Raw genomic sequence first — 21,962 nt, forward strand, 5'->3', positions numbered from 1 at the left:
AAAATTTATTAAATTTAATTTTTTAAAACTCTCTAATTAATATATTTAAAAAGATAATTTTTTCTTCCATAATTTTAATAATAATATCTAACAGATCCTTACCCTCAACCAAATAAAGCTTAAGATAAAAATAGCCGATCAACGATATATTTGACCAAGCGGACCCTCGAAGTACATTGGCGTATATGCAATAATAGCCCTTTTTTTAAAAAATGGAAAGAAAAGAAGCCTTTCTCTATCAATGACAAAAGGGAGAAGAAAATAAGCATAATATGATCACGTAGGTCTTTTTCATAACCATCTGTTCTTAACTGCTCTTGTATTTCTATGAAATGCTCAAATAACCCAGAAAAACAAAAAACTACGAATCTAAAACCTGTATCTGTTGGGCAATTTCATGGGCATTCATTTTCATATATTTTTTACCATCTTTAACTAGTAAATGTTTTCTCTATTTTGCCACTTTGGTGGGAAATTTTCTACTCAATACTACATCAAATAAGTTAATTGATTCTTTTTATATCTGAATGGAAAACGTTGAAAGGGATGATATATACAGTACATATTAAAATTTCGCCGCTTGTAAGATATCTTCGCTCACAGGATAATGCAAGCTTCAAGTTTTCCTTTACTTTCCAGGATAAGATTTCTGAAAAGTTGGCGAATTTCAGATCAATTCCTTATAATAATAAGAAGCGCGTTCACAGTTGCACCGCGTAAAAGACAACGCATAAATAAACATGTACGCATTTCCCAAATTTCATTCAGGTCTCAGATTATTGAATTTCTCATACAAAAATATCTTTTCGGCTTCAAACCCTCCGCGCCTTTCTGTTTTTCCTGTTTATTCCCTTTAGGACATACAAAATCCAGCTTGCGCCAAAAACATGTCTAATTTTTTGCATTCAAGCATCGAATACTTGCTTGATGTGCCCTCTAAAACTAGCCAGCCCAGTAAAAGGTGGCATTTGGCATTTGCCACAATCTACTGTTCCAGAACCATACAATCTCTTGCCAGGGGCTCCATAGCAAACAAAAAAACCAGCAAACTTTCCCCCTCCCATTCTTTTATTATACTCGATATTAACCCACACAACACCTCCTTAAACATCAATCAAGCAAATCTCACTGAGCTTGTAAAAGAGAAAAACCTAAAACAACTTCGACAATTAGGTGGTGTTGCAGTTATAGCCTCTGCTATTAAAACCGACATAGAAGGTGGCATCTGTGGAGGTGTTCAAGACATCGCTCGTCGCCAAGAAGCATTTGGCTCCAACACCTATAAGAAACCACCGACAAAGAGCTTTTTCCATTTTGTGGTAGAAGCTTTTAAAGATCTTACCATTGCCATTCTTTTAGCCTGTGCAGCACTTTCTCTTGGCTTCGGTATTAAGGAACATGGTTTAAAGGAAGGTTGGTATGATGGTGGCAGTATTTTCGTTGCTGTGTTTCTCGTCATCGCTGTCTCTGCTGTAAGCAATTACAGGCAAAATAGACAATTTGATAAGTTGTCCAGAGTCAGCAACAATATCAAAATTGATGTTGTAAGACAAGGTCGGCGACAACAGGTTTCTATATTTGAACTTGTTGTCGGAGATGTTGTTTGTCTCAACATAGGAGACCAAATCCCTGCTGACGGATTGTTCGTAAAAGGGCATTCCTTGCAAATTGACGAATCCAGCATGACAGGGGAAAGCGACCACGTTGAAGTTAATCATGCCCAAAATCCATTCTTGTTCTCTGGCACCAAGGTCGCTGATGGCTATGGCAGAATGCTTGTTACATCAGTAGGAATGAACACAACATGGGGAGAAATGATGAGCCATATCAGCCGCGACACCAGTGAACTGACACCTTTGCAGGCTAGGCTTAATAAGCTCACCTCATCAATTGGCAAGGTCGGTCTGGCTGTTGCTTTCCTTGTTCTTGCAGTCTTGTTGATTCGTTACTTCACTGGCAACACGCAAGATGAGAATGGAAATAGGGAATTTAATGGCAGCAAGACAAAAGCAGATGATATAGTGAATGCTGTGGTGGGAATTGTAGCAGCTGCGGTCACAATTGTTGTAGTGGCAATCCCAGAAGGACTGCCATTGGCTGTTACACTCACTCTGGCTTATTCGATGAAGAGGATGATGGCCGATCAAGCAATGGTGAGGAAGCTCTCTGCTTGCGAGACTATGGGCTCTGCCACCACAATTTGTACCGACAAAACGGGCACGCTTACAATGAACCTGATGAAGGTAACAAAATTTTGGCTAGGCCAAGAATCAATGGAGCAGAGCACTTCTTCCATTTCCCCGCATGTTCTTGAATTGATCAAAGAAGGAGTTGCCCTTAATACAACGGGTAGTGCCTACCGAGCAAATCCAGAAGCTGAGTACGAATTCTCAGGTAGTCCCACAGAAAAAGCAATTCTTTCTTGGGCCATCCTGGATCTGGAAATGGGTATGGAGGAACAGAAGCAGAGTTGCATCACTGTCCATGTCGAAGCTTTCAACTCACAAAAGAAAAGAAGTGGTGTTTTGATAAGGAAGAAGCTTGACAACACAATCCACGTACACTGGAAAGGAGCTGCAGAGATGATACTAGCAATGTGCTCAAGTTATTATGATGCTTCCGGAATAATGAAAGATTTGGATGATCAGCAAAAGAGTGTATTCAAGAAAATTATTCAAGGAATGGCAGATAATAGCCTTCGCTGCATCGCTTTTGCTCATACACAAATATCAGAACAACAGCATGGAGAAGGGATGGAAGGGAAAAAACTCAAAGAAAACAGCTTGACGCTACTAGGACTTGTGGGTATCAAGGACCCATGTCGACCAGGGGTGAAGAAAGCTGTGGAAGCTTGCCAACATGCTGGAGTGAATATCAAAATGATCACTGGCGACAATGTTTTCACTGCAAGAGCTATAGCCATCGAGTGTGGAATATTGAAGCGTGGTCAGGATATGTTCAGTGGAGCTGTAGTAGAAGGAGAAGAATTTCGCAACTACACACATGAGGAAAGAATGGAGAAAGTAGATAAAATATGTGTGATGGCAAGATCTTCCCCTTTCGATAAACTTCTCATGGTGCAGTGCCTGAAACAAAAAGGCCAAGTTGTGGCTGTCACTGGTGATGGAACTAATGATGCGCCAGCATTGAAAGAAGCAGATATTGGGCTGTCCATGGGGATTCAGGGCACTGAAGTTGCCAAGGAAAGCTCAGATATTGTGATTTTGGACGATAATTTTGCTTCTGTGGCCACAGTCTTAAGGTGGGGAAGGTGCGTCTACAACAATATACAGAAATTTATTCAGTTCCAGCTCACCGTCAATGTTGCTGCGCTGGTAATCAATTTCGTGGCAGCAGTTTCAGCTGGTGAAGTTCCATTGACAGCAGTCCAGCTACTGTGGGTGAATTTGATCATGGACACACTTGGTGCTCTGGCTCTGGCTACAGAACAACCCACAAAAGAACTCATGGATAAAGCACCAGTGGGCAGAACTGAGCCACTTATCACCAACGTTATGTGGAGGAACCTATTGGCTCAAGCTTTATATCAGATAGCTGTTCTCTTGACACTTCAATTCAAGGGCGAATCCATCTTTGGTGTGGCAGAGAAGGTAAATAACACCTTGATCTTCAATACTTTTGTTCTCTGCCAAGTGTTTAATGAATTCAATGCAAGGAAACTGGAGCAGAAGAATGTGTTCAAGGGGATACATAAGAACAAATTGTTCTTGGGAATCATCGGGATAACCATAGTCCTTCAGGTGCTGATGGTGGAGTTTCTGAAGAAGTTTGCAGATACAGAGAGGTTGAATTGGGGTCAATGGGGTGCATGCATTGGAAAGGCAGCTCTTACATGGCCAATCGGTTGGGTTGTCAAGTGCATGCCTGTTCCAGAAAAGCCAATTTTCAGCTACCTAAATTGGAGGAAGTATGCTTCAGAAAATTGAATTTTTTTTTTGTTGATTATTTTTTTTCCGTTTTATTATTCTTTTATTAGGGTAAATAGATAGCCATTCATACCAAATAAATAGAGATGGATATTGATTGTATAAATTCTTTTTATTCCCTCAGCAGATATAATATATTCCATTTGATTTATTGTTATGTTGATTTGATTTATTGGTATGTTATAGCCAAATCCTAGACAAGGCATTCAAAGGAATCGAGCTGTTCTTTGTATGAATTACACTAAAATCTATAATTTCTGATTACGACTCTTGAATCAGGAAACTATCAGCATAAAAAAGTCCAGAAACTTGGGCACAGCAATGCAATATCTGCATTCTTGATATAATTTGCTATATATGAGTAAGCAAGTGGAAGAATAAGATGAAGAAGCCATACCTGTAAAACCTTAAATATCAGCAATGCAATATCAGCGTCTCTTTGCGCGTGTGAATCTGGAAACAAAACAGATGCTCAAAAAACATGAAAACAGCCCAATAGAATTGCAATCACGGAGGGCTCAACACCACTCGGTTGTTTGGGTTCAATGCGGCCCATCTATGCAGCCCAATAGAAAAGAAACGTTGGTGCAGAAATAAATATTGACGACTTCTGACGATAACGTTTGCTTGTGTCTATTCCAATATAAAGGTGTGTGGGTCTGATTGGATTTCAATTTTTGTTAAGAATCAGAATCGAATAGAATATGGTCGAAGTTTCAGTTTTATCTAGTTATTTGTTCCCGCAATGCGGGTTTTATTTATTTTTTATTTTAATATATAATTTAATATTTATTTTTATAAAATTTTATTTTTTAAAATTATATTATAAAATTTTATTAATGATAAAATTTTTAATTAATTGTATTAAATATGATTAAATTTTTTATTAAAATTTTAAATAATTATATCTCTATTAAAATTAAATTTAATCTTTATTTTTAAATTGATTATCAATTATTTTTCTCTAAATATTCTTTCATAAAAAATGTAACGATATAATATTATATTTTTAGAGTATAATATATTATTAGAAATAATTTGTCAATAATAACTATGATAATAAATATGTTAAAAAAATCTTAAACATTATAGTAATATTCAAGAAATAATAATAACATTATAGTAATATAATAATAATAATAATAATAATAATAATAATAATAATAATAATAATAATAATAATAATAATAATAATAATAATAATAATGTTTTAATTTAATAATGTGTCAAATAATTTTTTAATTTATGATTTGTATTTTATTTTCCTCTTTTTTTAGTTCTTAAATTTGTTTTTTCTGAATTTTTTATACTTTTTATCAATTACATATTTTTATTGTTTAATTTTCTTATTTAATATTTAATATTTTTCTTTTAAAAATTATTTTTTATATAAATTATTAAAAAGTTATATAGTTAATTTTATATTTATTTATTTATTCTAGTTATTTGATTTTTAAATTCTATATCTTTTATAGGAATATTTATTTTTTAAATATAGTCTATAATTATACACATAATAAAAAAATATTTGAAAAACAGTTTACTGTTATAAACATAAACATAATGAATTTGAAAAATAAAATATAATAAATAATTAAAAAATAATTATAAAAATTTAAAAATATAAAATAATTAAATTATTAATATAAACAGATAAAAAAAAGAGATTAAATATCAATCTTCAACATAAATAAGAAATAAATTTATTTTACAGTATTAATAAATAAATTATTTAATAATAACTGATAATATGAAATAAATACCATTTAATTTTAAATTTTGATAAATGATTTGTATTATATTTTAAATTAATTTATATATTAATTAAAGGTTAAAAAATATATAAAAATAAAAATATTACAACTTCAAAAAAATAAAATTGATAAAAGGAAGAAGAAAAATAAAAATTGAAATTTTAAAATTAAAGAGGATAAATTAAATTTTAAAATAATTAATTTTATAAAATGTAACACATAATAAATATTTAAGTACATTAATAAGTCAAATAACATAATTTTATGAGATCATTTTTATGCTTTAACTTTAGTGTATATATGTCACGACCCAACCTATGGGCCGGACCGGCACTAGGACTTGGGCCAGCCTAAAGCCCCCGAGGCCCGTAGCAAGCCTTACTGTTCTCAAATCCAAAACCAGGCCCACAATTTAGGCCCAATATGCGTATAAAATAATTTAAATCAAACTGTTATAATTTCATTTCGGGCCAACTTAATCCAGTAATTATCAGAACTGAAATTAGGGGAGCCCAGCTCAACCCTGTTACATCATTTACAAACTATTTAAAACTCATAAAATTTTTCATTTATTAATACAAAAACTTAAATTCATGCAGTCCCTGACAGGATTAATACTACTACTAGTACATGCGGAGTCCTAAATTATAAATTTGGAGAATAATAATACAATTAATTAATCTTTTCATAACCTAAGAGAAAAGGGACAGGTTATTCTGAAAAATGTCTCATCCTGTAGCCTAGAAAAAATATTGAACAGGAGTGAGCGTTCGACTCAGAGAGTAAAATATCAATTTTAACCATAATCTCTATAACTATCTAAAGCTAATGCACCCTGTAGAGTGAAATGCAACATCAACAATAATTGCACATCATAACATCAAAAAGGTAATTTGGAGCACTCACACACCCAGTAATATCAATCATAATATATGGGAGCTGATTCCCTATCTGACTCTCTTAATTCCAAGCTGCGTGAAGAACTCAGCTCGGACTTCCACTTAATAACCAAATCGGGGTCCCAGCGAAGAACTCAAGCCGTGTCTACCTCGAAGGACCAGGTCCCAGCGAAGATCTCAAGCCGTGTCTACCCGTCCTATCCATAGTACACACCACATCACACGCACGCCAACGCACGCACACTGCTCCAAATTACCACAACATACATGGTACTTTCACAGTTATGAATGCAACATAAAACGTGCCTAGAGTTTAATTACATAGATACATACATATAAGTGATGCATGGGCATGCCTGAACATATAATAATATCGAAATTACAATTAAAATTAATATTTTACTCACAGTATACCGATGTCTATTGTGGCTGCTGGATGCAGAAAAATAGCTGACATCGATCACCTAATAATTAAATTATAAATTTATTAGTACTAAGTTAAGATAAAACTCTAAAGAGGCAATAGACAGCTTAATTCATGCCGGAAATTTGGCAGAGTTTCCCCTATACCTGGGACCTACCCAACCTGCAAAAAGGCTCAAATAACACTTCTAAATTCTTAATTTCCACAGCCACATCTCATCAATATCACATGGCCCCTCCTGGGCCCTCCAAATCAGACAATACTCAAAATCTTAAAAATTACGTTTTAGTCCCTATAATTGACATTTTTCAAGAATCCTCTCAAACAAGCTCTAAAAATTCTAAAATTTTACCCCGCGGTCCTTAATAATATTATAAGGCTATGGCAATATAAATTGTAATTTTCTAATAATCCATGAATATTTTATTCAAGAATTTTACTCAATTTCCTAAGTTTCCAACATCTAAAATATTCTTAATTCAACCTAATTAAATATTCACATATTTAAACCTCCATCCTCAAGCTTCAACCAATTATATAAAATTTAATTATCTTAATTTCAAATAATCTTATATGCCCATATGCTAAAAATCTAACTAAATTCCATCTATATTTTTCAAAAATATTCTACAATCACTCAAAAATTCAACAAACACCATAGAATATCTCCAAATAATTTTACTTTCATCATATATTTTTCTTAAAATTTTTCTCCAATTTTTCCTATTTAAGAAACACTGTATTTATGCTCCACAGACAGAGAAATAATAAAAATTATCTTACCCGAAGTTTATCTGTGTCTCAAAAATTCCAAAAATTTATGAGGAAGCCTTTGGAAGTTGAATTATCTCCATAGCCCACCGGAGCCACCGAACCATCACAAGACGGTGGCGGCCACGCCGGCGACATTTGCCGGATCTGATCATACCACCATGTTCCTCTCCTCTTTCTCAGTCCATAGGTGGTCTCGGATCGTCGATCCAACGGTCGGATCTTCGTAGATCTGACGAAAAAGCTTGAAAAACCTGAAATTTTTCTCCTCCATATCTCACTCATCCGACCTCCATTTGTTGCAAAATTGGTATCAAAAGAAAGGTCTCGGAACAAGCTTTCCAACGCCACCTGAATCGCCTGGATCGGACGTCGGACGAAGCCGGAATCTGCCCGGAAAGCCGCTGCCCACTGTGCCCGCGTTTTCTCTCTCTTCTCCCTCTCTTGCCACCGTTTCTGGTGGTCCTAGACGTCGCCGGAGGGTCGCCGGCCGGTGGGGAGCCGCTTGGGACGTCGCCGGCCAGTCATCGGAGAAAGGAAGAAGAAGAAGAGAGGGAAGGAGAGGAGAGAGAAGAGAAAAATGGGGGGGAAATTCCTCCTCCCGTTTTTGAACCATTTTTTTTTTTTAATCAAAAAGCTGGCTGTGACAGTGGGAAACCCACTGTCACACGCCAATATCCCTTCAATATCATCATTTTTTTTTTTTCAGGGTTGTTACATTTTCCCCCCTTAAGAAAAATTCGTCCTCGAATTTTCGAAGAAACAAGAGATATGGAAAAGAAGATTATTAGAACAAGCACAATCATTACTCCTCTAGCTATGCAGAGATTGGTAAAACATTTATTCTTCAAACTCTTCGTATATTATATATGACATTCTACCGCTCTCTGATTCTACTATAGTGTCCTATTTGTCATCATCTCTTTCTAGAGGGCTTTTATCTTGTGGCTATTCATTGACCATTCTTCTGTCATCTCAGGTATTCATTATAACTCTATTACTCTCGACTTGATATCTGATAACTTTAATTAACTTTGGCGCTTACCTCACTTTTATTATGCCCTAACGTGTCTCTTGATGATTTCAGTCCTCATCCCTTTGTTTCAATAATCTCTGTTTTCCCCAATGACATAACTTATGTTCCTTGTTCCATGGTATCTTATGAGTAACTTTCCTGTAGCACCTAATCTAGGCATCCTGTTCGAGATCTTCACTCTTCTTATGCCCTCAGTGGTCAATACCTATAAATCTTCTCACTCCCATGATATTTCAAATTTTTAATCTCCTTTTGTGTCATTACTAAGGTACTTAAACCAATCTCTGTCCATCTTATGTAACCAGTCAGGTAGAGTCTCCTCCAAGGGCCAAGTGTATCATTTATCAATATTGGAAAGTGAACTGGGTCTCTCCTTCTAGGTAACAAAAGTGTTTATATTCTCTGACAACTCAATCCATGCGACTTTATCAATTCTCACCCCTTCTCTGGAATGGAAATATCTAGACTTCTTCCTTTAGCTTCTTAGTATGTGGCCTACTTCTGACACATTGGCACTCAGATCGAGGCTCCACTACTCCTTTAATCTATCATCTCATAATAACTTATTTTAAACATGCCTTAGTGTGTTCCTAGCATACCTATTCCTCCTTATCCTCATCATTATAACTGGCTCTATCGAGCTTTCTTCCTGTCCTTTGCATCTTATCCACTTCCCTTTTCCTATTTTTGGTATTGTTGATATCTTTTCAACCTGCTGTACTTATTCCTTAATTTTAGTCCTATCTCATCCTTACACCTTTTCCTTCAAGAATGTCCATCCCATCATCAACTTTAACTTTCATTTTATTTCTTAGTCTTATCTTGATTACTAGTTCTATTACTTCGAGAATTCTAACCTTACGATTTTCTCCTACCAGCACATTCTTCACCTTTTGTAACACTTATAATTAACCATAGAAAATTTTTATTGTATCCCTTTTTTTTTTCCAACTTAACTATCAGAACATTATCATTCCCTACCAGCCTTAGTAGGAAATTGCTTATCCTAGATGAATATGAGCCCCATAAACTATAAGTTCCATCTGAACTAACACGGCTGTGGAAAATATGTGTCATGCCTTAATTCCAAATAAGATACTTCACGTGTTCATTCTCCTTAATATAATCACATATACTGCCCGTGGCTTTCCAAACTTCAGTCTCAACTTTTCCCATTAGCAACAATTCTATTCACTGTAACTCATTAGCAATTAGTACTTCCTCCAGCTTATAGTTCAAAAGGGTTGTAAGCCCTAGTAACTAGCTCGATTTAACTCCTGTTATTACTCTGATCGTCCTTTCATACTTAACACTAAGTATGCACTTACTGTCATTCTCATCTCAGGAAATTGTGTATGGATCGATGCCTACCAAACTCTTAAATAACTAGGTCTCCTTGATTCAGTCTCTGTTCCTTATATAACCCTCTAGAACCAAAAGCACAAGCTAAACTTAAAAAGAAAGAAAAATATCCTCTTATATTTAATTACGCCCGATTGTCCATATAACAACGTTTAACCTATGTTTCTTGGTCTTTTTCTCCAAATTTCATCATCTCCTAGCACAATTGTGCTCTACCTATAAGGTATCATCTGCATGAACCCTTTACCGTACCATTTTCCTTCTTGACATAATACTTTATAATTTATTAACTTTATTTATACTCGACCAATGATTCATATCTATCATTCTTTCCATTCATCATACCTATTTGATCCCTTAGACTGACTTTTATTCAACTTACTGCTTACTAACTTCTCTTTCTCTACCTAATTAGGTAGTCCGCAATACCATCGCACACCTTCTAGCATTTACTCATTATTATTGTATTCCATACCTCCATCACTGTTCTCACTAATGTGGTCCCATTTTGGGTTTTCCATCATTGTCATTCTCCTTGCCAAGAATAACACTTAGCCTACCCTATATCTTAACTTTGTTTCTTTTGTTACGCGCCCTTCAGGTTGTCCTTTCATTTATTTCCTTTGTCTTACCAAAAATAGAACTTGACTATTCTATCCCTGGTTTCATTCCTCTTCCTAACATGACAGCTGTACTTGCTGACTATATCTTTCAGAGTCTCTACCGCGTTATCACATATCTGTGCTACTCAGATTTGGTCCTTTGACCACTCTAGCTAGTACTTCCACTGGCATTTAGATTATATTGCATTTGCAATCAATTGTCCAAACCTTCATCCTGCACTTTCTCTATCCATTGGCCTTCTATAACTTATTTTCGCTAATTTATTTCTCTTAACACTGTTATAATTAGATTATACTATTGTTTTGAACAATATAAAGTTAGAAAAGAACTCAAGAAATTACAGTCATACTTTTATCGTATGATTTTTATTCTTATCCTTTAGCTTACATAATACCCTTATTACCTCGAGAACTGATTCTGTAGCAATTTTATTTATTTGTTGTTGTTATTATTATTATTATTATTATTATTATTATTATTATTATTATTATTATTATTATTATTATTATTATTATTATTATTATTATTATTATTATTATTATTTTCCATGTTTACTCAATTAGCCAAAACTTAAGATTCCGAGCACCCAAACCCGTCATCCAATTCAAAGGATTTACATCCATTGTGATCTGATTATATATGATTCCTATAATGAAACTTGTATCCTCTGCAAGATACCCGAGCCAACTATTCTCTACCACACTCTATCTCAAGTACTATTTTGTTGGTCACCATTATTAGTAATAACTTTCGATCCCTTCTGAAAAGATAGGACTATACCCTAACTTGCTGCAACAAAGATACTAAATTTACCACCTTGCCCAAAACCATGTCAAATTAATGTCTCTCTTATCATATCATAGCTCTGTAAATCATCAATTCATAGTTTCGACCTTCTCTAGGTAGTAGGGTTGTACTTTATTCCATACTGATACCCACAAGATATACTATTCTCACTAAGCTCTAAGCAAAACGTCTGTCGTACTACAAAAATGATCCAAAATTCCATACTGATGACTTGATGATCTCACTCTATAGGTGTCACCTTTACTTTGCAACTAGTCCGAAGCCTCTGGTCTGATGGCAACTTTTACTGTAACTCTAGCTCATGCTAGGGTAACTGAGTCACTGACTCTAATTATCACCCAACTGTGACCTTTCAATATTCTAACTCTAGACTCTTAACCAGGAGTTCCCAACTTCTCTGCAGATATAGAACTTTGTTCTGGTATTAGTATACCAAAACAGAGACTGCCTGCAACATCCTCATCATAAGCACTACAGGGAAGTACGCAGCTCTACACAATAATCTCATGCCTGCATCAGAATGCAGCTACAGAGCGGACATCGAGAACATTGTATAGTTACTACGATACGCCCGACCAACTAGGTCTCTTAATCTCTTATCTCTCTTGAATCTTCTATTATCATAAACTTACTGCATTGGGTCATCCACGATGTTGCCAAGATGGTATCCTCATCCTTATCTAGGGCAACTGTACTTTCAAGACTCACCTTTATGTACTTGTGCCTTGCACGAAATGGGCACACCATTTAAACCCATACTGACAAAAACATAGCATTTCTTGGAGTACGTATCCTCATGATAGACCTCAACCTGTCTGCTAACTCTATTTCACATTTCTATGTACTCCACGAAAATCAAGACACTAACTGAGGCACTTTTATATTTCCCGAGGTATAACGCAGAATCTAGAAACAAAGAATTACAGAAAAAGACGAAACAGAATCCTATATTCCGCATGTAACATCGTAACAAGACTCCTTTTACACTCCCAATTATATTATTTCCCATGAATCTAGAGCCTAAGCTCTGATACCAGCTTTGTCACGACCCAACCTATGGGCCGGACCGGCACTAGGACCTGTGCCAGTCTAAAGCCCCCGAGGCCCGTAGTAAGCCTTACTGTTCTCAAATCCATAACCAGGCCCACAATTTAGGCCCAATATGCATATAAAATAATTTAAATCAAACTGTTATAATTTCATTTCGGGCCAACTTAATCCAGTAATTATCAGAACTGAAATTAGGGGAGCCCAGCTCAACCCTGTTACATCATTTACAAACTATTTAAAACTCATAAAATTTTTCATTTATTAATACAAAAACTTAAATTCATGCAGTCTCTGACAGGATTAATACTACTACTAGTACATGCGGAGTCCTAAATTACAAATTTGGAGAATAATAATACAATTAATTAATCTTTTCATAACCTGAGAGAAAAGGGACAGGTTATTCTGAAAAATGTCTCCTTCTGTAGCCTGGAAAAATATTGAACAGGAGTGAGCGTTCGACTCAGAGAGTAAAATATCAATTTTAACCATAATCTCTATAACTATCTAAAGCTAATGCACCATGTAGAGTGAAATGCAACATCAACAATAATTGCACATCATAACATCAAAAAAAGGTAATTTGGAGCACTCACACACCCAATAATAGCAATCATAATATATGGGAGCTGATCCCCTATATAGCTCTCTTAATTCTAACTGTGCCAACGAAGAACTCAGCTCGGACTTCCACTTAATAACCAAATCGGGGTCCCAGTGAAGATCTCAAGCTGTGTCTACCCGTCCTATCCATCGTCCACACCACATCACACGCACGCCAACGCACGCACACTGCTCCAAATTACCACAACATACATGGTACTTTCACAGTTATGAATGCAACATAAAACGTGCCTAGAGTTTAACTACATAGATACATACATATAAGTGATGCATGGGCATGCCTGAACATATAATAATATCGAAATTACAATTAAAATTAATATTTTATTCACAGTACACCGATGTCTATTGTGGCTGCTGGATGCAAAAAAATAGCTGACATCGATCACCTAATAATTAAATTATAAATTTATTAGTACTAAGTTAAGATAAAACTCTAAAGAGGCAATAGACAGCCTAATTCATGCCGGAAATTTGGCAGAGTTTCCCCTATACCTGGGACCTACCCAACCTGCAAAAAGGCTCAAATAACACTTCTAAATTCTCAATTTCCACAACCACATCTCATCAATATCACATGGCCCCTCCTGGGCCCTCCAAATCAGACAATACTCAAAATCTTAAAAATTACGTTTTAGTCCCTATAATTGACATTTTTCAAGAATCCACTCAAACAAGCTCTAAAAATTCTAAAATTTTACCCCGCAGTCCTTAATAATATTATAAGGCTATGGCAATATGAATTGTAATTTTCTAATCACCCATGAATATTTTATTCAAGAATTTTACTCAATTTCCTAAGTTTCCAACATCTAAAATATTCTTAATTCAACCTAATTAAATATTCACATATTTAAACCTCCATCCTCAAGCTTCAACCAATTATATAAAATTTAATTATCTTAATTTCAAATAATCTTATATGCCCATATGCTAAAAATCTAATTAAATTCCATCTATATTTTTCAAAAATATTCTACAATCACTCAAAAATTCAACAAACACCATAGAATATCTCCAAATAATTTTACTTTCATCATATATTTTTCTTAGAATTTTTCTCCAATTTTTCCTGTTTAAGAAACACTGTATTTATGCTCCACATACAGAGAAATAATAAAAATTGTCTTATCCAAAGTTTATCTGTGTCTCAAAAATTCCAAAAATTTATGAGGAAGCCTTTGGAAGTTGAATTATCTCCATAGCCCATCGGAGCCACCGCCGGAACCACCGCGCATGGTGGCTGGCCGTCTATCGCCGGCGACATTTGCTTGATCTGATCATACCACCATGTTCCTCTCCTCTTCCTCAGTCCATAGGTGGTCTCGGATCGTCGATCCAACGGTCGGATCTTCGTAGATCTGACGAAAAAGCTTGAAAAATCCGAAACTTCTCTCCTCCATATCTCACTCATCCGACCTCCATTTGTTGCAAAATTGGTATCAAAAGAAAGGTCTCGGAACAAGCTTTCCAACGCCACCTGAATCGCCTGGATCGGACGTCGGACGAAGCCAGAATAGGCCCGGAAAGCCGCTGCCCACTGTGCCCGCATTTTCTCTCTCTTCTCCCTCTCTTGCCGCCGTTTCTGGTGGTCCTGGACGTCGCCGGAGGGTCGCCGGCTGGTGGGGAGCCGCTTGGGATGTCGCAGGCCGGTCATCGAAGAAAGGAAGAAGAAGAAGAGAGGGAAGGAGAGGAGAGAGAAGAGAAAAATGGGGGGAAATTCCTCCTCCCACTTTTAAACCTTTTTTTTTTTTTAATAAAAAAGCTGGCTGTGACAATGGGAAATCCATTGTCACACGCCAATATCCCTTCAATATCATCATTTTTTTTTTCAGGGTTGTTACAATATATATATATATATATATATATTGAATTTTTAATATTTTAATTTTAATTTGGTTTGATATTTATTCTTCAGTGTTTGAATCTCAATTCTTAAAATGAATTTATGCAATTGTCGCTATAAATCGTTATTTAAAATTTAAATTTATTACTTTTGTTCTCCGCCATGTATTTAATGAGTTTTTTTTCATCAATTATATATAATTCAATATGAAATTTCTTTTCTTAAACATGATTGCAGATATTAGAAGGACATAGATATTGTTTTCAGTCAAACACAATTGATTTTAATTATTAAATCAAACATACCTTTTAAGCATAAATAAATTTAAATTTGAAATTTATATTTCATTTCAAAATATGGTATGAGATGATAATTTAATAATATTTTAAATTTTAAACAAACCAATAAAACACACACACAAGTATATAAATAAATATTACCTGTTTAAGTAATTAATTTAAAAATATATTATTTATCAGTTATTTATTATTATTTTTTAGTAATTTGAATAAGCCAACTAATAAAAAAATTACTAAATAAAATATATTAATTAATTGATATGTCATAAGGTAATAGGTATTTATTAATTGATATAAAAAATATGTAAATAATGATTATTTAAAATTTATTTGAATTAATTTATTTTTTTAATTTTTAAAATTTAAATTAAAAAATATTAATATTAATTCTTCTTTTTTATCTAATGAATATATGAACTAATTAAAAAATATAAATAATTTATTATTTATTAAATTTTAAAATTTAATAAAATTTATTAATATCATAAAATAAATTTAATAATCAATAAAAAAATATATTGAAAATAATTATATGATACTATAATATATTATATAATTAATAAATTTTGAAAAATTTTAGGGGCCGCTAGCTCTTAACGAGGCATCGCCTCTGACAATAACGATTAAAACTGTTATTTGGTCCATTAAAAAGAATAAAAAAAATGTTTTTTGGTTGTGGATGCTTGTGCTTGTTGCAGCTTGTTTAATTTCCTGAAATTTCCATTATATATCTTATAAGATAAATAATATTATTTTTTAAAATTTATCATTTTATTTTTAATTTTATAAATTATTTAAAATTTTAAATGAAAAAATAAAGATATATAAGTAATTTTCACAATCAAGTTTTTCCTTTTGATTAGTTTATTTTCTCTTCAAATCCAAGAGAAAATAATAAGGATAAAATAAATATTATTTTTTTTTATTTTTAAATAAAAAAAAGTGATAATTTCATTTTATTTTTCACTGTTTTTTATCTCCCGTTTCCATGTATGGTGTACAAAAATTTTGATATGCAGTTTAGGTTGGGTGCTATTTGTGAGAGCTATTATTAACTTGAGATGGTTGTGACTTGTGAGTTTTAGCAAGGTGGATTTATGGCTTTTGTTATTTATCTTACATGTAAAATAATATTTATATATTTTTAATGGTATTTTAAAAATTTTTAAGAAAATTTTAAGATTAAAATTTATTGTTTGGCTGATGAGAAAAGAAAGAAAAATCTAAATTCTTTTCGATGCTTGATTGAAGAATTTTTTATACTTTAATTTCCAATGAATTTTTATTTAACTATTTATAAATTTTTAATAATATTTTATTTATTTTAAAGATTTTATAAAATCATTTTATTTATTTATTAAAATATAAATTAATAAAATTTATTTATAAACTTAATTATAAAAATTTTAAAATTAAATTTATTTATTTATTTAATGGAGCTTAAATGACTATTGGGTTAATTCTTAAAGGGTTAAATGTTATTTAAGTTTGGAATATATATATATATATACTTATCCATTGTTTGGATGATAGTCCGGTGGATTTGGAGATCTAATTTGACTGTTCAAAGACTTTTGTGTGGGAACATGGAAATTCATGAGCAAGTTCGAGGTTGCGGCTTGTCGATTTTTTCTTGAATTCCCGTGGGAATGATATAACTGCCGGCAGATTGGCAAACACGAAATAAACACACTAACCTCTGTCCCTTTTTTGTAATTTAATTCTCGGTAGCCGATAGCTATCGCTGATAACCTTTTTATTTTTTTTTTTTTTATTTTGTCTTCAATAGAAGTCATAATTTTGTCTTTTAAAAAAATATAAGTAAAAAATAAATACTGCCGACTTAACATTTCTATAAATATCAGCAGGAGCGAGGAGGTTGTCATTTACTGGACTGTCATCCGAATAATATTCCAAGATTTCATTCTTCCAATTTATAATCCAAGTTAAAACTCTTATTCCTCTGTCTGAATATCACCATTCTTTCTTCCTTTGGTCGTTATTGAGATCCAATACAATCTCTACTTTTGGGTAAGTTTTTGCACTCAATTTCCTTATTTAATTCTGATATAAAGTTCATTTGAGATAACAATAATAATATATATTTCTTGACAATTTATATATCGTGATATAATTAGCTAATAGTATAAGGTCGATTTCACGCCTGCCTATAGCTAAGAAGATGAAGTTGGTTCGCTTAAATTTCTAGTTCAATTTTTGCCCAGTTTATTTTCTTTCATAGCTACACTAGTTTCTTCATATTCTATAAATAAGCATTTTATAATCACATTCGTTGGTCCTCAAATCCTTTTTAACAAAGTGAGGTTTATAATTTTTTTAACAAAATGTATTTATTTATCTTGTCATTGCTCATCAAGTTAATAATTCAATGATTGAATGTTTATCCCATGTTACGTAAAGATGAGAATTTAAATATGTATTTATCTTAAATTATTTATTGTAAATCTTTCCGCCTCTTCTATATAATTTTGTTTTAAAAAAATTAAAAAAAAAAAAATCCTTGCTCCCATCTTATAGAAGTCCATAATCCTTTTATTTTGGTTTTCATTTCCTCCATTTAATTTGAAAGAATGTCTTTTGTTTTGCTTGATGTCCCTACCACCTTGAGCAAATCCTGCAAAAGACGGCATTTAGCGTTTCTCGCTATTTATTGCTCTAGAACCATATACTCTCTAGCCAAGAAAAGGGCCAGCAAAATTTCCCTATCTCCATCTTACACTGTACTAAATATTAAGCCCGATCGCAACTACTTCAATCTTGATCAAGATAGTCTCACTGAGCTCGTGAAAACGAAAAATCTCAACAAGCTACTGCGCACATTTGGAGGCACTGATGGAGTAGCTTCTGCTATTCATACAAACGTAGAGGATGGCATATATGGCGGCGCAGAGGACATCGCCCAACGGCAGGAAGCATTCGGTTCCAACACGTATAAGAAACCGCCATCAAAGAGCTTTTTCCATTTTGTGGTAGAAGCTTTCAAAGATCCAACCATTGCTATTCTCTTGGGCTGTGCAGCGCTTTCTCTTGGCTTCGGCATTAAGGAACACGGTCTGAAGGAAGGTTGGTATGATGGCGGCAGCATTTTTGTTGCTGTGTTTCTTGTCATCGCTGTCTCTGCTGTAAGCAATTACAGGCAAAATAGACAATTTGACAAGTTGTCCAAAGTCAGCAGAAATATCCAAATTGATGTTGTGAGACGAGGTCGGCGACAACGGGTTTCAATAGTTGAACTTGTTGTCGGAGATGTTGTCTGCCTCAACATTGGAGACCAAGTCCCTGCTGATGGATTGTTCATAGGTGGGCATTCCTTGCAAGTTGACGAATCCATCATGACAGGGGAAAGCGAAAATGTCCAAGTTAATCACAACGAAAATCCTTTCCTCTTCTCCGGCACCAAGGTTGCTGATGGCTATGGCAGAATGCTCGTTACATCAGTAGGAATGAACACTACATGGGGTAAAATGATGAGCCATATCAGCAGCGACACCAATGAGCAGACACCTTTGCAGGAGAGGCTTAATGAGCTGACCTCATCAATAGGCAAGGTCGGCCTGGCTGTTGCTTTCCTTGTTCTTGTAGTCTTGTTGGTTCGCTACTTCACAGGGAATACACAAGATGAGAATGGTAATAAAGAGTTCAATAGCAGCAAGACAAAGGCAGATGATATAGTGAATGCTGTGGTGGGAATTGTAGCAGCTGCAGTCACAATTGTTGTAGTTGCAATCCCAGAAGGATTGCCATTGGCTGTTACACTCACTCTGGCTTTTTCGATGAAGAGAATGATGGCTGATCAAGCGATGGTGAGGAAGCTCTCTGCATGTGAGACTATGGGCTCTGCCACCACAATTTGTACCGATAAAACTGGCACTCTTACAATGAACCTGATGAAGGTAACAAAATTTTGGCTAGGCCTCGATTCAAGTGAACAGAGCACCACTTCTTCAATTTCCCCATATGTTATTGAATTGATCAAACAAGGAGTTGCCTTCAACACAACAGGCAGTGTCTACAGAGCTACTCCAGAATCTGAATTTGAGTTCTCAGGTAGCCCCACAGAAAAAGCAATTCTTTCTTGGGCCACCCAGTACTTGGAAATGGATATGGTGGATATGAAACAGAGTTGTACAATTCTCCACGTTGAGGCCTTCAACTCAACAAAGAAAAGGAGTGGGGTCCTGATGAGGAAAATGCTAGATAACACAATCCATGTGCACTGGAAAGGAGCTGCAGAGATGATGTTAGCAATGTGCTCAAGTTACTATGCTCCTTCCGGTAAAATTAAAGATCTGGGTGATAGTGAAAGGAACATTTTCAAGCAAATAATTCAAGGCATGGCGGCTGGCAGCCTTCGTTGCATTGCATTTGCACATAAACAAATATCACAAAACCATTGTGAAAATGGAATACAAGAGAGCAAGCTCATAGAGGACAACTTGACCCTCCTAGGACTGGTAGGTATAAAGGACCCATGTAGACCTGGCGTGAAGAAAGCTATTGAAGATTGTCGACATGCTGGAGTGAACATCAAAATGATCACAGGTGACAATGTTTTCACAGCAAGAGCTATAGCCATTGAATGTGGGATACTCAAGCCTGATCAAGATATGTTCAGTGGAGCAGTAGTAGATGGGGAAGAATTTCGAAACTATACACCTGATGAAAGAATGGAGAAAGTTGATAGCATATGCGTGATAGCGAGATCTTCTCCTTTTGACAAACTTCTCATGGTTCATTGCCTCAAACAAAAGGGCCAAGTGGTGGCAGTCACTGGGGATGGCACTAATGATGCACCAGCATTGAAGGACGCAGATATTGGACTGTCTATGGGAATTCAGGGCTCTGAAGTAGCAAAGGAAAGCTCAGACATTGTCATTTTGGACGATAATTTTGCTTCTGTGGCCACAGTTTTGATGTGGGGAAGATGTGTCTACACCAATATACAAAAATTTATTCAGTTCCAGCTCACCGTAAATGTTGCGGCCCTCGTAATCAATTTCGTGGCAGCGGTTTCAGCTGGTGAAGTTCCATTGACAGCAGTCCAGCTACTGTGGGTGAATTTGATCATGGACACACTTGGTGCTCTGGCTCTGGCTACAGAACAACCAACCAAAGAGCTCATGGATAAACCGCCCGTGGGCAGAACTGAGCCACTTATCACCAACATTATGTGGAGGAATCTATTGGCACAAGCTTTGTATCAGATAGTTGTTCTCTTGACACTTCAATTCAAAGGCGAATCCATTTTTGGAGTGGCAGAGAGGGTAAAGGACACTCTGATCTTCAATACTTTCGTTCTGTGCCAAGTGTTTAATGAATTCAACGCAAGGAAGCTGGCGAAGAAGAATGTGTTCAAGGGGATACATAAGAACAAGTTGTTCTTGGGTATCATTGGGGTAACCATAGTCCTTCAGGTGCTGATGGTGGAGTTTCTGAAGAAGTTCGCAGACACAGAGAGGTTGAATTGGGGCCAATGGGTTGCATGCATTGGTATGGCAGCCGTCTCCTGGCCAATTGGTTGGGTTGTCAAGAGTTTACCTGTGCCGGAGAAACCCATATTCAGCTATATCAAGCGGAGGAAATAGAATTTCTAATGTTATTCTTTTTTCTTGGGATAAATAAAAGTTCGGATTATCATTTCCTGTATTGATCTTATAATTTCGTGTAAGAAAATGTTGTATTTACATCAGATTTTAAATTTTGTCCATCATGTGTAATTGTTTGTTTCATCAATTATTCAGGATGAAAAGTTTTTTAATCCTTATTAGAAAGACCTAGACAATGTTTCGGTTCTTCTCTGTGCTAATTTTTTGAGTCAATCACAATTGATTGTAATTGTTAAATTAAACGAATCTTTTAAATTGTAAAAAAAAAAAGATAAATATGAATTTAAAATGCAACTATAGTATGAAATGGTAAAATAATAATATTTTAAAATTCGTATTTCATATTAAAAATAAATCAATGCCCAAATACATCATTTTACCCATAAACTTTGCACAAAGAATTTATATACCATCCCTAATTTTTAAAACATTCTATTACACACATATCAACTTCTTAAAAGTAGTATTAAAATACTCTTATGATCCCAAATTATAGAGCGTGAATACTAAGCATACTGACATGAATTATTTACGTTGATGTGGATAAGATACTTAAGAAAAATATAATAAAATAATTAAGGTTATAAAATTACCCTAAACACATTATATTTATTCAAAGCTACTTTCCTGTTCTCTTCATCCATCCAACTTCTATTAGAGGAAAGACTTCCCCAAAATCCATCTATAACTCCATTGAAATCAAAACCTCTCCCCTGCAGCTCAACTCAATTCCTTCCATATTCTAAATCATGATGATACTACTAACTTATACGCCCCATAGCAGTTCCTCCTTGGTTCTAGGTCATCTTCCCTTTCCTTGTTGTTCAGCAATACCACGAAACACACCCTACATCTACTTTAAGGCTACAGCTTCCAACATGGATGCAGAAGA

At 34.6% G+C, this 21,962-nt stretch overlaps 2 protein-coding genes across 2 annotated transcripts; both read left to right on the forward strand.

The window, feature by feature from the left end:
* The first annotated feature begins 797 nt into the window (after window positions 1-797).
* On the forward strand, window positions 798-4,104 carry LOC110651793 (putative calcium-transporting ATPase 13, plasma membrane-type). The gene has a single exon (XM_021807205.2). The coding sequence runs from the start codon at window positions 888-890 to the stop codon at window positions 3,945-3,947; it is 3,060 nt and encodes a 1,019-aa protein (XP_021662897.2). The 5' UTR covers window positions 798-887; the 3' UTR covers window positions 3,948-4,104.
* Window positions 4,105-17,333: 13,229 nt separating this feature from the next.
* LOC110652289 (putative calcium-transporting ATPase 13, plasma membrane-type) lies at window positions 17,334-21,166 on the forward strand. Its single transcript, XM_058136866.1, has one exon. It carries the CDS (start codon window positions 18,035-18,037, stop codon window positions 21,047-21,049), a length of 3,015 nt encoding a protein of 1,004 aa, XP_057992849.1. The 5' UTR covers window positions 17,334-18,034; the 3' UTR covers window positions 21,050-21,166.
* The last annotated feature ends 796 nt before the right edge of the window (window positions 21,167-21,962 follow it).

Source organism: Hevea brasiliensis, chromosome 15 (genome assembly GCF_030052815.1).
Source record: "Hevea brasiliensis isolate MT/VB/25A 57/8 chromosome 15, ASM3005281v1, whole genome shotgun sequence".
Lineage (NCBI taxonomy): Eukaryota > Viridiplantae > Streptophyta > Magnoliopsida > Malpighiales > Euphorbiaceae > Hevea > Hevea brasiliensis.

Excerpts from the sequence above, each read along its gene's own strand:
- LOC110651793 (XM_021807205.2), top strand. The coding sequence starts at position 888 with ATGTCTAATTTTTTGCATTCAAGCATCGAATACTTGCTTGATGTGCCC.
- LOC110652289 (XM_058136866.1), top strand. The coding sequence starts at position 18,035 with ATGTCTTTTGTTTTGCTTGATGTCCCTACCACCTTGAGCAAATCCTGC.